At 40.8% G+C, this 21,242-nt stretch overlaps 2 protein-coding genes across 2 annotated transcripts in view; one reads left to right on the top strand and one right to left on the bottom strand.

The window, feature by feature from the left end:
* Positions 1-218: 218 nt before the first annotated feature.
* On the bottom strand, positions 219-9,337 carry LOC106816537 (hsp90 co-chaperone Cdc37-like). Its single transcript, XM_014821162.1, has 11 exons — positions 9,259-9,337; positions 6,413-6,546; positions 6,230-6,281; positions 5,246-5,347; positions 5,092-5,142; positions 4,865-4,933; positions 3,777-3,935; positions 2,764-2,879; positions 2,070-2,190; positions 1,725-1,793; positions 219-1,574 (listed from the first exon to the last, which is right to left on the bottom strand). The coding sequence occupies exons 1-11, from the start codon at positions 9,286-9,288 to the stop codon at positions 1,365-1,367; spliced, it is 1,113 nt and encodes a 370-aa protein (XP_014676648.1). The 5' UTR covers positions 9,289-9,337; the 3' UTR covers positions 219-1,364.
* A 172-nt stretch (positions 9,338-9,509) lies between these two features.
* Positions 9,510-21,242, top strand: part of LOC106816534 (HEAT repeat-containing protein 5B-like) — a 41,537-nt gene continuing 29,804 nt past the window's right edge. Inside the window, exons 1-2 of the mRNA XM_014821160.1 lie at positions 9,510-9,650; positions 16,892-17,041. Coding sequence (XP_014676646.1) covers positions 16,913-17,041 — 129 coding nt within the window. The 5' untranslated portion in view covers positions 9,510-9,650; positions 16,892-16,912. The remainder of the gene's footprint in view (positions 9,651-16,891; positions 17,042-21,242) is intronic.

Below are 21,242 nucleotides of genomic sequence, written 5' to 3'. Positions count from 1 at the left end.
TATGGCTAGGGTTAGCGTTGGGGAGTAGGCATAGGCGATTCCCTAGACTCGTTAGTGGAGTAGGTGAGGTACGGTCCGGCATATTAGATAGTACCAGGGTACGTTCCGATATATCGAACCGTACCCAGGGTACCCTCCGATAGTACCCTGGGGGACATAGACCCTCTCAGCTTTAGTTAGCCACATCATGAATGACTAATGATGACAGTGACATGTTGTATGAAGCATAAAAAACGTTGCAATTTATTTAAGATTACTCACATTTAAGTAGTTACATTGTAGTAATTCACATTGAACAGATTGCAGGCTTGCAATGATATTTTGGTAGTAGGTGTTTAGTGCACATTTTATATTGTGAGTAACATCATATAAAGAAGTAAGATTCAAAATACAATTCCAGTACATAATCGTTTGACTATGATTGAATAAATATAGCTCAACAGTAGTGTTATACATTCATCTTGCTCTCGAATTTTTCAGTCATTTTATCGCACAAGTAGGGATATCCTGTATAGACTTTATAGACAAAAACATTACTTTAAAAAATGTCATATGCACTAAATATTGGTGGAAATGTCGATTCATAAATCCCTGCAGTTATGCCAGCAGCAAATCAATAGACACAGGAATCCTGCATGGTTCCGTGTCTACCATACATGCACCAAACACTGGGGGGGGGGGTAACGATGCTAAGCACTGCTGTATATTCTGGGTGAAAATTGCAAAATAGATATTATATTCAAGAATAGTCAAGGGGCAGCATAAATGTCTCCCACGGCTATTGGTCCAAGTTTATAGACACTTTCATTCGGTTTTGCTAAACCTGAACGTTTTTTGTCAATTTATTTTTGAGTGGAACGAACTCGCATCACTGGGATAAACAATGTAAAGTCAGTTTTCCTTCTTTTCTTGTAATTTTTTTGAACACATCTTGAATTTAAACAGCTTACATAAAAATACAACCAATGAATGTGTAAGTGATATTTGCCAAAAAATATGCCAATATACAAACATTCGTATTCTTTAAAATTTCATTTTTAACAGGAAATCAATCATTATTCCAAAAACTGATATATATATATGATATTAACCAGGATCACAGTTGATAAATAAATGATACACGAGTTAACACACTAAAAAAATTCGGCACTGCCATTGCTGAAACGGTACACACTAAACAATGTCACGATTCATACTGGAACTTGAAGAATATCTGCAAAGTTGTTTGCAACATGTAGTTGAAAGGTGACTAACACAAACCAATAGTTCACCTTCCCGATTATCAGCCTCCACTTCTCGTCATATGCAGCTTTCATTTCCTTTTCCCTTCTCTAGCCACTCCTTATTTGCCCCCTACATCTCCATTAAGCAGCAGCCTTCTTTTTCTCTTCCTCCTTGCCTACCTCTTCCTTGCTCATACCTTTCTCCAGCTCCTCCTTGGCACTGGCTTCAGGAACCCACAGCCCCGAGTCTACACAGCGCTTCATGTGGTATCGAGCATCGGATTCGGGGAGCTCCAGCAAAGTTTTCTGCAGCAGCGGTATGTCCTGTGTCTCGAAGCAGCTCTTCAATATCTAAAGTCACAGCAACAATGCACATGATTTCAGATAACATCAAATTGTGGCACCAGGGACAAGTCGGAGGAATAAGCAATTTATACGGGTTAATCAATTGATTTAACCTTATAATCCATTCAATTCAAGTAATTCAAGTGATCGACATACCTGGGGAAGACTCTCAAAGACTTCCACTGGGTCCAACCCTCCTGGGCCAAGCCTTTTCTGCTTCTCCTCCTGAAAGCAAACCACTGCAGTGTTAGGTGGATAAGCACAACTGTGCTCCATTTGAGGTTAAACTGACTCGCTATCCTTTATAAACGAGCCCCATAGTCATCACACTTGTACAGCATGAGTAACTTACAGTATACACAAGTAAGCAAGCTGAATGTGTCATTACCTACCTTGATTGTACACCTTTCAATATATTTCTTGCGAGTTCCATCGCGTATGAATTAGAGACGCCTTCCCACGACACTATATATCTATGAGACTGTTGTAGTTTTTTCTTACCTCCTCATATTCCTTCATGGCTCTCTCTATTCTTGCTTCAGCACGTTCTTTAACCCGTCCCTTAAACAATCTCAGTTCGTCCTCAAATGCATCCAAGTAAACTTTGTCAGCAGTTTTGATCCTAATAAGCATCGAATTAAACATCAGCCAATACTGAACCCTATCCATTTGTCATGTAATACATACATCAAATGAGTGCATTTCCTTGCAGAAATGAGAATGGCTAATATACAACTATGAAACCCTAGAGGGGTCCGGGGTATATGCTCTGCTCCAGAAATGTGATTAAACCCACTCTGTGAAATATTCCATTCTAGAACATTCTGGAGAATATATTGATTCTTTAGAAAATGCCCATAACGAGACAAACTGTCATTTGTAAAATATGTTAGTAGAATCTCCTTTACTTGCAAAAAAACTGGCTGTTGTCCTCTCCCAGCTCTACCTGCCTAAGATTTTTTGGCCCCCTTTGAATTTTTCTCAAGGATTGCACTGACCTTAAAATGACCCAGGTGGCCATCTGAAAACCACGAATTTGGGTAGAATTTCCCCAATCCTGCCTAACCATAGTAACATGTACAAAATATATAAACATCTACTCGCTGTACATGTATGTGTATGGAGAGATGAGAGACCGCATTGACCTTGATCGCGTGCAGTAGTATAGAATGTAATGGCTGCCACGTGTGCTTACTTTGTGAAGAAGCTGCCAATGCAGGCTCTGGGGTCGACATCAAGCTGCTTGGCCAGCTCCAGAAGGTACTGCATGACGATCGTCTGATGCGCCACGTGACTCATCAACTCATGTTTCTGCAATTCAACAACATGGGAGAATCAAGTAACAAACGTTCATACGCAACTCTAAAATGAATCGGACCGCTTTGGCATGTTAGGATTGTTTTACTCTGGCATGTTAGGATATCTTTGGAGATCTTAGGGAATCTCTTAGGAGGCCCAATCAAGATCATGTATAATATGACAGTTAACAAAATACTGAAAGCATCAATGGCCACAAATTCTTATGAAATACTGATGGCATCACACTGTAATTGCAACAATGTAAGGTAACAAAACAAAGTTTATAGGGATAATAGTGTAGTTGTCACAAATAAAGTTAATGGTCTAAAGTACAGTATTAGTAAGCAAGGATAATAGGGTGATTGTAACAGATAAAAAGATCATTATTACCGCGTTCACACGGTAATGGTTTGGCTCGAGCTAAATGGGCTAAATTTGGCTCAGGCTAAATTTGGCTCGGGCCGGTTTGAGTCGGAGCGTTCACACGTACGCAAGCAAATACTGTCTGTAGCGAGATGGCGTTGTGTACGATTCAGTGTTTACTTCCGTTCCGAGTTCAATTATCAATGTTTAAAACATGCGAATTTTTATACTGTTTTGGACTTTATTTCGTCGAAGTACACGTTCGACACTCGCGGCATCTACCACTCTACCGATTTAGCTGGTGCTAAAATTTGGCTCGGGCCAGGTCAGACGTTTTTTATAGGACCAAATTGGCTCATGCTAACTCAGCACGGCCCCGAAAAACCGTCCGTGTGAACGCTCGGCTCGAGCCAAATTTGGCGCGGGCCTAATTAGGCTCGGGCCAAAAACGTGCGCGTGAACGCGCCTTATATCTACTCTTCACTAATCAACTGATCAGGGCTTACTGGTGGTACAATGAATCCTTAATGAGATACATGGACATACCTCTTCCACTTCCAGATCTATGCACCAGATAACAAGGTAGTTGGCCGTCTCCTCACACACAAGGTGCCTATTCTCCTCCATGAATGCCTTGCTGACATCCCACTTCTTCATAATACCAAACTTCTTGATGTCCTTCTCGTACTTTTTAATGAATTCTCTCTGAAATGAGACTCCAGCTTAAAACCCAATGCAAATCAATAATGAACTACGTTTTCCTGTCACACTCTTAAATACCCAGTACGAGTGGGTAATCACACCTATGCACGTTATGTCCATGTCAATGATGGCTTACAGTTCACTAACCACAGTTTTACCATTTGACATAAAAATGTCTATGAAAGGCTGCTTCATCGACTTTTTTCATGGTTGAGGCAGTGCTATTTAAGTGGGTAAATAACAGCAGCCAGCTTCAGCAAAACTGAATTAATCATGGATTCGGCAAATACATATAATGCCAGGGTGCTAATCACTGGCTGTTGACACTACTTGATTCCAATACCACTGCAGTCTTCATATTTTAAAGAATACATTATGGTGGAAAAGAGAAATACTGGAATTGGTTTATTAACTAAAGCTGGGTTTACACTGACGATTTTGAGTTGCCGAATTGTACAAACTTGGCGATTTGGCAACTGACAATCGGCAGTGTAAATGCAAAAGTCGGACGTCCAACCAATTGATAGCAGCGAGTTGGGAGATTAGAACATGTTCTAATTTCGCTGACTCGGAGTAGGCGAGTTGGACGTTTTTTTGCCAAGTGGCCAATCAGAGAACAGCAATCAAGGGTGTGTCCCTCCACCCTAGGGAAAAAACACATTTTTGCTTTAGGCGCCACACTGGCAGCATGGAATACATGCTAAAATGCGTATCCGCGTCGCCCCGTGCGCACGCTACGGGTCAAATGTTGAAAACGTTTGCCGCCTTGCGGTCGATAACGTAAGAGCTTTGAACATATATAGAGAGGTTGGTAGAAAGAAGAAAAACGCCAAGTTGCCTGCATAAAATCGTCAGTGTAAACCCAGCTTAAGATTCAAGCATATGTGTTTTTTAAACTTTAGGTCACATCAGCAAAGTTGACGATTTACTACCTGCTTTTTCTCCTGCTCTTCTTCTGAGAGTATTACATTGGTTGGCTTCGCCGGTGGTTTGTTGATAATCTTGGTACAAAAAATTACAAGTTATCAATAACGAAATCCATATAATATATAATCTATATGAACCCAAATCAAGCCTTGTTATGCAGTAAATGTGAAACCACCGAATGCTTATGTATAACTACTAGTGTAAAGTTTCTTTACTATTACTAGTGACTTACAGTTTTCTGCCAGGCATCATGGCTCAGAGTATCCACATTCAGTGGAGTGAGCTAGAAATAAATGGCATAATTACATCAAAACAGCAATCTTTAAACATCAAAGGCGAGTTATGACATTATAATAAATGGTTTCATTTTTGGTTTATAGCCTTACCCTTTCTTTCTTGGCAAATTCTTCCTCTTTCTTCCTCCATTCTTTTTCTTGCTTTTCTATTTCTTCAACCTCCAGTTTTATCTTATCCATATTCAACTGACCCTATGAATATAATAACCTTTGATTAATTTACTGCACATCTCAAAGATAAGAAATTAATTCCACTGCGTGTTATTACAAAAGTGCCAAATTACAAGCACTTACAAAGGTAGAAATTAACTTTTAAACAAGGGAGTCCAACGGACTCCCTGCCCTTAAAAAGAGGGTGTCCGCAGCAAAATGAGGGAGTCCGCAGTCTGAAGTTCAAAACTAAAGATATTAACAATAATTCATGTGCTTATTACGAAGATTCATGCAGTTGCACATCTGCCAAATTCTCTTTTGACATTTGCTGAAAAAATACGGTAATACCACGAGGCCGTGCTCTGGAACGAACTTGTTAGTATATAGCAGAATTTTCAGCGAGTCACACGGACTCCTGCATATGTCAAATCAGGGAGTCCGACAGTAAATCAGGAAGTATTTGACTCCGGACTCCCGTTAATTTCGCACCCTGACTTATAAGTAATGATTACTATCAGCAAGACTGACAGGTTTGGTTATTTTTATGGTGGACTAATCAAATGCGGTAGTTCAAAACAGCAAATAACAACACATGTGATTTAATCAGCGAGTTATGACCACAAAAAGGTGGTATATATGCCAGCTAGTAGGTGGTCTGGCTGGTAGCATCACGATATACAACGAATTCTACTTCAGGTGCTTTAAACGTGAGTTTTGAAATTTAGTGCATAATTTACATTAAACACAAGTATCACTAGCTACAGATATTACCGATCATCACTTTAATAAACGATAAAACCTAAGCCCTCGTTTTGTCTAGGGGTATGATGGTTATATGACCTACTCTACACATGCACATGCAAGTAATATGTACATGCAATGGCAAGGGGTCTGCTGACCAAATAACAAGCCTGTACATACTGTTTCAGCTTCTTCTAACTTTTTCTTCATCTCAGCCTTCTTTCTTTGTAAGCTAGAAATAACCAAGCGCATCCGTTGTCTATTAGCAGAAGTTTAACCATAGTTCGATGATTTCATGCTAACAAAATAGGTAACTATCACCAAACAATCCTAGACAAAATACATCTGGATTCTTATACATACTCAGTAACGCTATTTTGTATGGATTCTTTTTCTTTACGTTGCTCCTCCATTCTGTCCATACGAGCTTGGTGCCGCCATCTAAACAAGCTGGGCGTGTCAATGTTTGGATGAATATCATCTTCATCATCAGAGATCTATCATGGATTAAACAGGAATATAAGAACATTATAACTGACACCCACTCAAGTTTTTACAATAGGAAAAAAGCACAATACTAAGTAAAATCAGCATAAACTCTATACTCACCATTCCATAACCAGCTTGGCTGTTTTATCACTGTTTACCATTCCACAACAATCGGCTGTTTTATCAAGCAAGTGCCGCGGAGCGACAGCGCTCATCTAACGTCTACTGCGGTGACTCTGTGGTGGAGGGGTGGGATTCTATAGTAAACCCTGTTAGTCCCAAATGTGTTCACCATACACCCGAAACAGTGGCAATGCACTCAGGGATGGTATCAGAACGCTTGCTCAAAGGAATGGTTTCCGTTGGAATCGTTATATGAATATTTGCCACGCAGAATGGCGGCGTACGGTTTAAGTGGATCTTCAGATTAAAGATTGGAAGCTCCCATCGTACGTAGTAGCCAACAACATATTTCAAGAGAAGAATAGGTAGCACTCATACCATATTACCTGCCGCAAGCCTACACAGGCGGCAAGTAGAGAGCTGCCACCTGTAACCAATTAATCGCAGGCAACACTACCGTACCACCACCTACATCACCTGCAGTGGCCACTGGCAGTGGCATACGTTACATGTAACAATCTGACAGTAACAAGAATCGCATAGAATTATAACCGATTTAAGGAGCATGAAACCTTCTTCAACAAATTTAGCTTTTGAAATTTCACTGTGACATGTGTAGCTCATGACATCCTCAGGCATGTATAATTTCTACTTAGCAAACCCGGCAGATCAAATTCTTTGTCTAACAGACAGTAAACAAAATCCCATGTTTCACCCTCCTTCTTGAGGGGTCAAAAGGTTATCCGACACTACCTTCGGCATGTCAGCAGAAGGTACATTTTCATGTCCTTTCAATAAAGCATTAAAAAATGCTAGTCCACCGCTGAAAAACAAAAAGTTTTCAATCGCTCTGTCAGACCCAGTCCTCAGAAAATGTCCTAAAATCTCCCTGTGCCCGATTTGACCTTGACCTGTGGACCTCCAATTTTCGGTCGGGCACAGGTGATGGCATTTCCTCCAAGGATGCTATAACACTGACTATCACGAGCCAGGTCTGAGCCGTTAGATTTGTGCCCGCAATCTGCATATTCCTCCCTATTCCTTAAGTTACAGGAGTGAATGTTCCCCTTCTTTTACCTCGCTTCTTGACCTTTGACTCTTTGACCCAGCTTCGACATCGCCACTGCGTTTTGACGATTCCCCCCCCCAGATGTGCCGACCATATCGTGACCGTAAGCGTCGAGCGGTTAAGATTTGTGCCCAACTGTTGACGCACGGACGGACGGCCGGACGCACGGACAGACGAACGATCAGGCGATTCTACAAGCTGCATCTGACTATGTCAGATGAGCTAATAAATATTTTCCATGAAGCTTACCAACAGGTAAATGCATTTCACGGAAATTGTTACTATTTGTAAAAGTGTGGCAAATTTCAGAAGAAAATGGATAATTTACAATGGTTTTTAGTTTTTTATACTCCCTAAGTTAAAAAGCAGATTTATTCCATAATGTTCTAAAAGATCATTTAGATTGTTTAATTGTCATTTAGATGTTTAACCCTGTCGTGATGTGTTTGTCTAAACTCTAGATGTTAGTACCTGCCAAAACTCATAGGTTTGTAATTTGTTACTCAAAAAAGTAAAATATATACAACACAGTATACACACTATACACAGCAATCAGATACAGCCACTATACAGCCTCATTGCACTGCATTATATGCTAACAAATTGACAATAAAGTACACAGTCATGCATGAAGTAGCTCTAGTAACTATAGCTAGCCCGCGTACAGTTGCCGCAGGCAACTGTACGCAGGCTATAGTTACTAGAGCTATGCATGAAGATGTTTATGTTAGCTGTCGCAGCCGGATACGGTTGTTATAGTTGTGGAGAGCGTTACGTTAGCGGATTAGTAAGTACGCTACTACGAATCTACACTCGCCGCGTTAAATTGACTACGTCACGAATTTTCTATGGTAAAATTTGTAAAATTTTTGTTGCCATTTTTTCACATTAAAAGTAAGAACTAATGAGTAATGACTAATGGGACTAAACGTATCGTCAAATTCTTACCTGATAAAATTGTTTCTCAACTAGTTAAAAATCCAAAAAACCTGGACGATTTGATATTATGTTCCTGACATTTATTGCTTGCTATGCCTTAACCCGACCAGGCTGTGTGACTAACGTCAATATACACGTATTCTAACCCTAGCAATACCGTTTAATAATATCATCTTTATATTGATGTAAATGACATTGGTTTTATTGGGACCCATGTATGATGTAACATGTTCTCTATCCTTGAACCTGTATGAGTCACGATCGAGTGTGTGTTCACATCGAACAATATAGTAAAATAGGAAGTATAATGCAGCAATTTAACCATAAAAAGTAAACAGAATCACTTGTATTTTGTGATTTACGGTGACGTAATCGGTACGGTATTTCGATTATAGAGACGCTGTCGGCTTTGGCAAGCGTGGAGTAGAGCACTGAGCACTGGACAGGGTGAGGGTCAACAGCAACACAATATATACTGCTATAGTTATGCCTATCCTCGAGTAAACTCACCTTTGGGCAAACATACAAGATGTCATAAAACTATAATGTACATGCAACTACAAATTAGGACGTACAAACTTTAACGTACCTCAATGTGATCCCACTTGCTGTAATCCATTTTTACGCGTTGTGTACCTACCTATGGTGTCAGTTGTTAGCTGCAAATGACGTATGGAAAGCTGCGTAAGATCGACATCTTCTTAGATTAAATACATAAAAACACCCAAAGCAGTATTTTGATAATTTACGTGATATTGTTTTTTTAATGATATGTAATGGTGATTATTTAACTTTTGCAGATACGATCTTGGTGATTCATTTCTGACGGGAGGTAAGATGAACAATCCTTTACTGTGTGTATGCTAATGTTATGTTACTAGATTTATCAATCATTTAATGTGGACCGCAATAGTTGCATGGAGTTGTCAATTAAACTACAATCGAGACACATCACACTACCAGCAAAATCATTATTATAACGTAAGTCTAATTTTATTAGGTGCTAGTAGTACTAGGCTAGACCAATAAATTGTGCTCTAAAAAATTTTATATTCTGATGTTATTTTATTTTTAGGGCCCAATACTCAATAGCCTTCCATAGACAAAACCTGTGAATTTTGTCGTGCAATGCAAAATGCACGACAACCTTTTCACTATTTAGTATTTACGGCCGTGTTACATAGAAAATCAAAGAAATACCTAAACTAAAGCCGTCGCTTTATTAACATCTTGCCTACAAGTACAGCAGATAAGGTCTATGTCCCCTTGACCTCTGTTTGACCTCGCTCGTTTAGCTATTTCTGACTAATATAACTATATATAATATATAATATAATACTATATAGGTTAGGTGTTAGGGTTAGGATTAGGGTTAGGGTTAGGTTAGTCAGAAATAGCTAAACGAGCGAGGTCAAACAGAGGTCAGGGGACATAGACCCTACGAGCACAAGTACAGGCTACATTACAAAACACTTGTCATGCAGTATTCTCCTCTTTAATCACGTTTATTTTATTCACAGGTTTTGTATATGGAAGGCTATTGGGCGCTAAAATAACATCAAAATAAAAAAAATTTTAGGGCACAATTTATTAGCTCATCTGACATAGTCAGATGCAGCTTGTAGAATCGCATGATCGTCCGTCGAAAGCTGGGGTCAAAGGTCAAAGGTCAAGAGGTGTAAAAGAAGGGGAACATTCACTCCTTAACTTAAGGTATAGGAGGAAATGCAGAAATTGCGGCACAAATCTAAACGGCTCGACTAGTAGGCTCGTGATAGTCGGTGTAAGCATCATGGTAGGAAAGCCATCACTGGCTGCCGAAATTGGAGGTCACAGAGCTCAAGCGGTCAATGGGGCACATGGGCAGATTTTAGACCATTTTCTGAGGACATGGTGTGACGCGACGCGATTGAAAAACTTTTTGTTTCAGCGGTGACCTACTATTTTTATGGTTTTATTGAAAGGACCATGAATGTGCTTTCCACTGACAGTGGCGAAAAGTAAGTGTGATAACCTTTGACCCTCAGAGGAGGGTTCAACATGGATTTGTTGAACTGTTAACAAAGGAGTGAACTGTTTGCTATTAGAGCCCCCTCCCCCTTCCCCTCCCCCCCCCCTCCCCCCCCCTTCCGCCCCTTCCCCACCCTCCCCCCTACCTCCATCTGCGATAGTGGGCGTGTCCTAACATGATGTGTACGCGCAACTGCGTGTCTGCATATCTGCGCCTAACAAATGTGGTACTACGCCACACTGAAATTTTACGTTTATAATCGTAGCAACACCTCAGATGAGCCCAGACGTCTGCGGCTCTTGTTGGTCTATACGTTGGTGAGACGTGTACTACGACGTCTAACAGTCGGAGAGCCTGGTCGGTTTAGTACTAGTACTAGTAGTACTAGTAGTAGTATAAGCTCTAGTAACTATAGCGCCACGTACGGTTGCCACTGGCTATAGATCAGCCATTACGAATGCTCGCGACCAACTTACTCTGCAGTCAGCGGAACTATGTATTTCCGCACGTGAGGTGTGGCGGGTTGTGTTGGTTGTGGACAAAAACATTGTTGTTGTCAAGTAACAAAAATTAATAATTAATTTGTTTCTTTCATGACAAAACTAATATTACAATCTTTTTTGATCGCTTAAATTGTTACTTGACAACAACAATGTTTTTGTCCACAACCAAACCCAACCCGCCCACTCTGCCACAGGCGGAAATACATAGCTTCCGCTCACTGGCGCTGCTGGCCTGCTGCAGGCCCGCGCACTGGCGGCCGCGCAAAAAGTGCTGTTTGAAGTTCGCGAGTCGATGTTAGTTCACCGAGAAATTACCGCAAGCAGACCATTTCAACGTAAGTAGTTAGCAGGTTAAATTTTAGTAGCTGAATAACTTGAGACATATTCATTTCGGATAAGAGGCATTAATTGCCTACCAGCAGACGTTTTATAGTCGCGATATAAGCGTGAGTAAGTTGGTCCCGCCGCACCCTAATGGCTGCTCCAATAAGTCCAGCGGCAACTGTACGCGGGCTATAGTTACTAGAGCTAGTACTATATAGTTACTATCAGGAGTTAATGAAGACAATTTCGTTACATCGATTTGTCTTCATTAACTTTCTGGTACCATGTATGTTCATGTATGAACGGGAACCTTTAAATCGGTGTTTCCCTTTTATTTTTGAATAGTTTCCCACCGTAACTTTCACTATTACCGGGAGATTTTGTTTTGGAGCTTCCAGGCTGATTCAAGTAATGTTTAACCTGCTTACCCAATCCCCATAACATCTATGTTCATTTAGCCCAAGATGGCGAGCATCACTGCCTTTCCTCCAGCTGTGCAGGGGTACCCCACTTCTTGAGCCTGTCCACATGATCTTCCTTAGGTGTTTGATGCGGGGTAACTAACAGGAAATGCTTTAGGTCTTCTGGTTCTCCCTTATTGCAGCTGACAGGGTCGTTGTCGTATCAGGTACTACATGTACCCGAGGTACTATATGTATAACAAAGTGTACCAAGTGTACCAGCTTGCACTACTGCGACCGCGTTCCACAGTCGTGGGTTAACTTTAACCCTGAGTTAAGACTAACTCTGAGTTAAACTCGCGTAACTCTGAGTTAGTAAACTCCGAGTTAATTTGGGTTTCATAAACATGGTTTAAATCCTGAGTTAAGTAACTCAGAGTTTAAATATTTTAACTCAGAGTTAGTATCCCATAATATCCAATATATAACAATAGAACAAACGGCCAGCAGCAGACGGAACAAGCTAAACGCAGCAATGGTAGGAATGAAGAAGCGATCAGCAAATTTTCTAGTGCAGAAAAGGCACTGCTAGTGGAACTTTACATGATTTAACAAGAGTGTGCTGACATCGAAGCTAACAAAACAATATTACGACAAGTGCAAAAAACAGTATATGCGACGATTATTATTATTGTTATTGAGTTATCTTATATACCCGGCAGGCGGTAAATAATAAACAAGGAAAATAATTTTTTTAGCCAACTCGGGAATGACGAACCCGCGACGTTCACGGATATTAGCAAGACGCTCTACCAGTTGCAGCTACCGAGGAATTTGTTACAAGATAACAATATTATAAACTGAACGAATGTTCAGGATGGGAATAAATCGTGTTGTACGCCATCTATAGGTCACGTCGGTCAGCGAACAATTAACAAACGTAAATAAATATGGTTAGCAAGCGGGATGATTCGAACACGGGCAGTACTAGATAAACTAATTAGCTCTATGTAGTATCTAGACTAACTAACCTCGTAGAAACTAATCTTCAAGTCTAAAGGATGATATCGAAGAATACCTGATATAATCAAATGTAAGTTGTTTCTTATGTATAAATTATGCAGATTCTTATGAAAATGCTTACACGTACCGTCGGTTCAAGGATAGGAACATGGGGCCCATTGAAACTACTTAATTTTTCGTAAATGGGGGGGTAGGCCCTTTAAATCGACAAGGGTACTGGTGAGGGTGTTCTTTGTTCATTTTGCCAACGATAAACATATGTGAGTTAACAGGAAGTGTCAAAAAAAATGGGGTCGTCGTGTTTGCGATATTCTTTTTGTTTTTTCGGAACTGCATGGGGCGTTAAAAGCGTAAAAAACAGCATTTTTAATCCCTGAGTTAAGAGTTAAACCAGGTTCGAACCAGAGTTAAATTTTAACTCTGAGTTAAGGCATATTTAACTCAGAGTTGTTAAGTTAATCCACGACTGTGAAACAGAATTTAACTTGAGTTAACTTTAACTCTGAGTTAAGGAATTTAACTCAGAGTTAAGGTTAACCCACGACTGTGGAACCGGGTCCTGAAGTGTACCCTAACTAAAACATACCTCATATAAAAATATAACATAATACTAAACAACCTAAAACTACCGTGGGTACATATGGCCAATTCCCCGTTACGGACGTTACGTTTACATGCAAATTGCACTTTCAATTGATAAACAACTTATAACAGTTTATTTTCTATTATACATGTAATATACACTCTAGTGTAATAGTAAAACAACTTTGTTTTAGCTTAATTGATTAATTAGCCACAATCATAAGAAACAAGCGTTACGGATGTTACGCGTTGTGACATGACTTTTTTACATTTGGTAAATTGGTACATATTAGTAAAACTCTGTGAAGTTACTTCCTTTAGTTTTTTTTACTAACTATGTTGATGTAGGTCTGCCCCCATTATATATAGACATGAATAGCAAGTTTGAAATTAACACTCCTGTATTGTCTGATTACCTTAATTAAAGTTGTTACGGACGTTACATGTATAAAAATATAATGAAAAACAACTGTAAAGAGCTACATTCATGCTGTTTATGTACGCATAAGCTCAAACAACAATATAATGGGCGGCATATTGATTGATGTACGGGGGGGGGGGGGAGTGCAGGATTGTTTAAAAGTCACGTTGGCTTTGGTGTTAACAAGTCAATAAAATCGGCGTAACGTGGCATTTCATTGAAGCAGCTCGAGAATAAAAGTAAATTAAATTAAAATGAAAACAGGAACTTTCAGATGAGATGTGCCCTTGAATTTTTGAGAAAGTGATCAATGAAGTTACATGTGTAGTTAAATCATGGTGTTTTTGTGTTTTTTCACTCATTGTTTGACAAGCTTTTGTTTTTAAATTTGGGCGAGAGTACTGATTCTGTTTGGGCGAGTTTAACTTATTGACTCACTCCGCCAGTTTGCGAGCTGTGTTTTTTATTTAAAGCTCTAACACTGCAGAGGAGTTTGACATTGGGGTAGGGGTACATCAAGGCTCAGTATAGTCCCTTACTGTTCATCATAGTAATGGATGAGGCAATAGAGAAAACAGAAAAGGGTTCCATGGGAGTTAGCGTATGCAGATGAATGGTATTGACAGGCAGAATCTGAACAGGAAGCACTGGAAGCTTTTGAGAGTTGGAGAGAGGGTTAGAAAGACGAGGAATGAAAGTAAAATTGGAGAAAACAAAGATGATTAGGTAACAGAAAAGGCTCTGAGCACCATGTGCAGTCAGGAAGATGCCATGGAGATGCTGTGAGAGAGAGTGGGAGTAAATCATTTTATGCATAGAGTGTAACAAATGGTTTCACCAAAGATGCGCAGGCCTGAAAAGTGTAAAGGGAATCCAGAACTTTCGCGGGCCCGGCTTGCAGAAGAGGATGTCAGGGGGAAGGTGAAGGAGGACTGAGGACTATGGGAGGAAACATAGAGGAAGTTCATGAGTTTTGCTATCTGGTGATATGGTGGACTGTGAGGTGGGTACAGAGAGAGAACTGTGAGAGTTAGAGTAGCGGACTGCATGGAAGAAATGGAGAGAGATGGCTAGTTTGTTAGTAAACAGAAGTATTCTTTTAAAGATCAGAGGCAATGTCTATGAAGTTGTATAAGATCAGTTTTGTTATATTGGGGTGAAGTGTGGGCTATGACAGAAAGAGTTGAAGATGTATTTGAAGGTGTGATAGAAAGAATGCTAAGATACATAGCTGGAGTTAAATGGTGGATAGGATATCCAGTGAAGAGATGGCAAAAGAGATGTGGTTTAAGGAGAGTACAGCAGATAGAACTTAGACAGAGAAGCTACAATGGTCTTGGGCATGTTAGAAGGAGACGAGAGAGGAGATCTGAGGTTTGTGGAAAGAATTAGAGATCCCTGGAAAAAGACCGTTGGAGACCAAAGAGAACATGGATAGGGACAGTGCAGAAAGATCTGCAAGAACCTTGAATATAGATGAAGGATCAACGACAAGACGAGAGTTGGGAGGAGGTCATCGCAAGTCCAACCCCAGGCACGGGAAAAGATGGACTATAAACGAAGATGATGATGATGATTGAATGTATGATTGATGATGATGATGATGCCTTTTATAATATTGAAGATTCTGTCAATGGGTGCTCTAGTTTACGAAGGTAGTTTGGTCCAGGCATCGTCGCACCTCGCTGTCGGTCTATTGTCCAGTGTTTCCCCTGGCCAAAAAGGTCTGTGAGGTGGTAACATTTTCTTGGTGTGTTTGCGCATTGCGAGGTCCTAGCAAAGCAAGCACTTCAGGTGCTCGCCCAGCTAGGGGGGTACAGGGGCATGCCCCCCGGAAATGTTCACTGTTCTATGGAAGAAGAATGATTTTCGTTTGCGCGGCGGTGTTTTGGACAAATTTCTGTGCGGCAGCTGAGAATTTGAGCGAAGCGGCGCGCCTCGCTCGTGTCAATGCAGGGGAAACACTGCATTGTCCATTGCTTAGGACCCCCCCCATTCATACTTGACGAACACCATCTATGTTTTGGCAAATAATATTCCCATGACCAAATATCACCACGTATTAATAGATGGATACCAGCAAATGCTGAGTTTATTATATAGTTATAGTCTAAAATACTGGCTTCTCACGGTATAAATATAAAAGAATAGTAATCCTATGATGAATGTTAGATTGTTGGCTACACAGTTGGCTATTAGGTACAGCACTCACATATCGCAATGTCAATATGTATATAAGGCACAGCTCTCTACACACCTCATCAGACCACTGCTGCTACCACCACCTCTCATATATTTATTTAGAGACAGCGAGAGAGTTAGTCTGCTTGCTGGATACCTAGCCAATAGGCTTGAAGGTATAGGTTTTCTATTTTATGTGAGCTATTGAGAGACACGTGAATGATTACTGCGTGTAGCTTACAAGAGGTTTATTGTACTCTTGCCTATAGTTGAGAGTATATTGTAGATGGCTGTTATGACCCGTTATTTTATCTCCTGCTAGCCACCGCTTGACTATAAATTATTGGTGCCAAAAGATAATCCTGCCAATTTGTAGTATGTAAAATATTATAGAGCGCTTTAGCAGCAACCAATGGACGTATGGGAATGCTATATATTGCGTGTAGAAGGCTGCTATCTAGACGTGTGCTCTGTCGCTCTATGTTCCTGACGTCTGTATAATCATGTCATTACTAGTTTTAGTGTTAGAACTTAGAGCGACTATATAAAAAGTTATAGCTAGTATTATCATGTATGATTACATCCAGCAATCTTGGCCCCTGATATCATCCCTCAAAAACCCAATTCTATTGCTTATTGCATGCCTGGTTCCACCTGTAAAAACTTCATCCATGTGATCACAAGCAGCCAGTCCAACCAATCATGATCACTTCCCTAACCTGCTAATACTAGCTAACTTTGAGTATTAATTGAGAATATTTTTATCCGAACAGCAGGTTGATGAATAAGTTTCGAAGATGATGGAGTTGGCTCATAGTCTGACTTTGAACGAGCAAGCTGTTGCTCAGATTGCTGAAACCAAGCGACCGATCTTCGTCTTCGAGTGGCTTAGGTTCCTTGACAAAGTGCTGGTGGCAGCGCAGAAGGTAATAACGTGTAACGAAAGAAAGTATGACTATAAGTGATCATTACTTTGCATCAGAACAATTACTTTATATCATTGCTGGCTACACTGAGTTGTGTTACGTCCACAATATGGTAGAGGGCATAGCTAGTACAGACCAATATTGTCATATGACAATCCCCATTACAGTATTTTGGAGCCAATACCTTTAGACGGCAATCAATTTGCATATAAGCTTAGCATATATGTGAATGTATGTATAATTTTCATCATCAGTATAGTGATTTATCAATATCATGTAAATAAAATAACTGGCCAAAGCCAGCTAGTAGCGCTCATCGGGTCTATGTCCCCCAGGGTACTGCCGGAACGTACCCTGGGTACGGTCCTGTAGTATCCGGAACGTACCTGGTAACTTATTTGATATGGTTTAGGGTTAGTGTAGGGAGTAGGCGTAGGCCAACTCCTAGACTCGTTAGTGGAGTAGGCGAGGTACGGTCCGGCATATTAGATAGTACCAGGTAATTCTGTTATACGTTCCGGTATACCGAACCGTACCCAGGGTACGTTCCGGCAGTACCCTGGGGGACGTAGACCCTCTCAGCGCTAGTAGTAGTAGCCCACATTTCTTTTCAGAACTATATATATGCTAGCTGATATGTTGGTCTCAAAAGAGTTTTCCCACCTGCCTTTGGTAAACATTGTAGATATTGTTGACTTATTGCAAGTTGCCAAGAATAGCTACAAGTACGAAGACTTGGTTCTGGTGACTGTATTGTTTAAACAGTGAAATAGCCTATTGTGTCTACCAAAAATCAAATTACATTTTAAAATCGAATAGCTTTGCCTAAAATTCTAATTTTGTCGAAAGACTAAATATAGTAATGTCAGTGTACGTGATCTTTCTGATTGATTTATCAAGAACACATTTATATATTTTCAAAAACTATTTGGATAGCTGGGATTTGATATGAAATGTTGTAGAGAAGTAGAGGGTCTATGGTTAGTAATTTGTAAACTTAAGACAAGTTTGTTTTTTGGCAGCATATTTTCAATCGCAATAGACTGCCATATGGAGATGAATATTCTGCGTCCAAAAATACACCCATACTTATCTTAGCTTACATGTACTCTGTTACAGATGCTGTAGATGTTGCTAATTGCTAAGGTTTTTTTTTATCCGTGCACCTCATCTACTGCCCATCATTAGTATTACAAGGGTGATGCTGTCATAAATATACTGAGTAATGAACCCGCAGTCACAGCTGGTTGTATAATCATCCGTTCAGACAGGCGAAGTACTTGTATTATGGACAGCACGTTCATATAGATTTGCAGCCTGTAGTCTGTACTGGATGTAGCCGTGCATTGCAAAAACTTAATGCAATGAAGTACAAGTATGCAATTCACTGGTCATTAGCCAAGATGTTTTCGTAGAGTCTTTGATGTAAATTTGCTGGGTTTATTATTAAAGCCAAAGGAAAGGTTGGTGGTAATCTCCTATTTTTCCCCGATAAACTGTCAAATACTCTACACCGAATACTGTCTGTATCACACTATAAGGCAGTGCCATGGTTATAGATAGCGTGCTATGTCTAGATTTAATTAGATATGCACTTTAATGAGAGATGCTATTCCATGGAATCTTTCAGCTGTCAGAATGGCAATAGTAATCACTGCTCTTATCCAGATATCCGCCATTGCACCGTTTAATATTGTTAACATTTAAATCGGAGGATTGCAGAAGCCACTGCAGAAGAAGTAATTGTTGTAAATAGTGATGTCACGATCATCGATTATACTCGATCATCGGTTGAACAGTGGCTCAAACCAAACGCTGGGTTATCCAAATCCATAATCGATTTCATAAAAAAAAAATTTTTTTTTTAAACTTGAACAAGAAAACTTGGAAAAGTGATGAGAATCAGAGATATCATCGCTACTATACAAGTTATCCTTTATTAAATACATGTATTATACACACAGTAGTAAACAGTGCAAAACAAGCAGTAAACAGGGCTAAACAAGCACCATACATGCACACACGTACATGCACACGACGTTACGCACGCAGGCATTCACACTCGAGGACAAGCGATTGTAACGATCATTGGTTACTTGGGTCCAACCGATGATCGATTACGAAATTACAACCAATTGACAACACTAGTTGTAACCCTGTGGTATTTTTCCAGTGCAGTTAGGACACGCCAGAAGGTGCCGTTGTTCTAACCTATCTATAGTGTTTGCAGCGCAGATGCTATCACTGCTTCAATACTGTTCGTGCTGCAGTCGGGACATCAATGAATGTCGAGAGAAGCTGCTGGGACAGCTTGCTACATCAGCTGACGGAGACACCCGGGACACCCATGCGAGGCTCATCGCGCTAAGAACCTCGCTGCATTGTTCGGCGTCGGCGACACCTTCGACCTGTTTCAGACCGTCAACAAAGTGTAATGACATTCCTGAAGAACAGGATGAGCTCACCGACTACCTACCAACTAGACTGTGAGAGTCCTCCTGTGGTCATCCGCCGTGGCTGCTCGTCACTCCGCATTGTTCTGTTCGTTCACATCGATTGTCCCGTTGTTGTTCTTTCTTTGCCTCTCATCGTCCATGCTTAGTTCGTTCACGCGATTCTATGTTATCTCCGTTAGTTCGTTCGCGCTGTTCTTACATCCTTTTTTGTTTGCACGTCATCACGGTTTGTGGTTCTTGCCATTTGTGTGATTTTGCTGTTTGTAGACCTTGTTGTTCATCCGTTCTCACCATTTAGCCATCTGTGGCATTCGTCCTAAATTCGTGTGTGTGCGTATGTCGTACCCAAACTTGGAATCTGCACAATCTCGAGATTGATGCAGCGATTGTGCTGCAAAACTCGCGGATCCCCTAGTTTGGCTGACCAATCTCATAGCAGATTGGGCAACTGAAAACAGGCGGTGATCAACAAACCGCTCATAGCGAGTGTGTGGTGTGCATGGTCAAACTAAGAAAGAGATTAACTCATATTTACCAATTATTTATTATAATTCATTTAATATTTATACAAAGTGCCAAACACATTGAGGAAAGAAGCAGTATATACGACCTTATAGTTATGATACAACATTTAGAATCTTAATAATCATGATTTGGCAAGCTCCTGTTTACTCTGTTTTGCCTCAATCTCAATGATTGGTTGCACAAAACTGTGGATGGGCGGCTGAGATTCAAGTTGTGCAAGATTTCCAGAGTGTGGGGGCATGCAGGATCAGCGGTGACACGTCCTGTCATGGGTTGGGGGGTTACGTTGACTTGGCTGTTCAGGTGGGTGTTGCTCGGGGGGACGGGCCGAGGAGGGTAGGCTGTGCAGTAGGGAGAGTGCGAGTGTCAAAGTTTAGCAGATGGATGGAGGGGGGGGGGGGGGGGGGGCGCGTCGTGGTTGAAGAGGAAGCTGGGGTGACTGGTCGGTGTGTGCATGCGAAGGGTGCGCGTGGAAGAGGAGATTCGGAGAGGGGTGGATGGCTTTCATTGCAGTTGCATTGGGGTGGTGATTCGGTATGCTCAGACCTGGGTGGCGAATGAAGGCAGGCTTCACCGAGCCTGGCGATAGTCGAGAGTCGAGTAGGTGTGCAGTGCAGCGAAGGAGCGAGTGGAGCGCGGTGAAGTGGCGCGAGATGGGAGAGTGTGCTTAAGAAAGTGACGGCTGGCTCGAGTAGTAAGCATTATATTATAGGGTGACGTTTGGAGACGAGTGAGTGAGAGGCGAGTGAGTAGGGTTAGAGGACGAGACGAAAGTGGTTCATGTGTGATGGTGTAGGTAAGTAGGCAGTGGCATGTTCAGAAGTGGGTAGTACGTTTGAGCAATAATAAGGCTGATAGATTGTATGTGATAAGTTGTTTATTGACCGGAGTGAAAATGAACTGTATCTTCACCATTGATTTTGAGTGCTAATCCAAATAGAGCCATATGTATTATATATATATAGTATATATATTATATAATATATATATATATATATATTATATTATATATATATATAATATTATATATATATATGAGTATATATATGATTGTTCAGTCTCAGGGCCGCATGGAGATCATGATGACACTACAGGAAGATTCTGGCAGGCCTGGGGTCAGCAGCAGTCAGTGCAGCAAGGACCGTCTACAACGGCTACCCGATCGAGTGCGATGACCGATCGCTCGCCATGTCCGTGCGCGCCTGGCGGCCGCCTGCCAA

The sequence above is a fragment of the Priapulus caudatus genome, unplaced genomic scaffold (assembly GCF_000485595.1).
Source record: "Priapulus caudatus unplaced genomic scaffold, Priapulus_caudatus-5.0.1 Scaffold1406, whole genome shotgun sequence".
NCBI classification, from domain to species: domain Eukaryota; kingdom Metazoa; phylum Priapulida; class Priapulimorpha; order Priapulimorphida; family Priapulidae; genus Priapulus; species Priapulus caudatus.
The sequence above is the reverse complement of the archived record's forward strand: the minus strand, read 5'-3'. Positions and strand labels throughout refer to the sequence as shown.

Excerpts from the sequence above, each read along its gene's own strand:
- LOC106816537 (XM_014821162.1), bottom strand. The coding sequence starts at position 9,288 with ATGGATTACAGCAAGTGGGATCACATTGAG. Across the intron at positions 5,348-6,229 it reads AGTTAGAAGAAGCTGAAACA|GGTCAGTTGAATATGGATAA; the intron begins GTATGTACAGGC and ends TTATATTCATAG. Across the intron at positions 2,880-3,776 it reads TAGATCTGGAAGTGGAAGAG|AAACATGAGTTGATGAGTCA; the intron begins GTATGTCCATGT and ends GTTGAATTGCAG.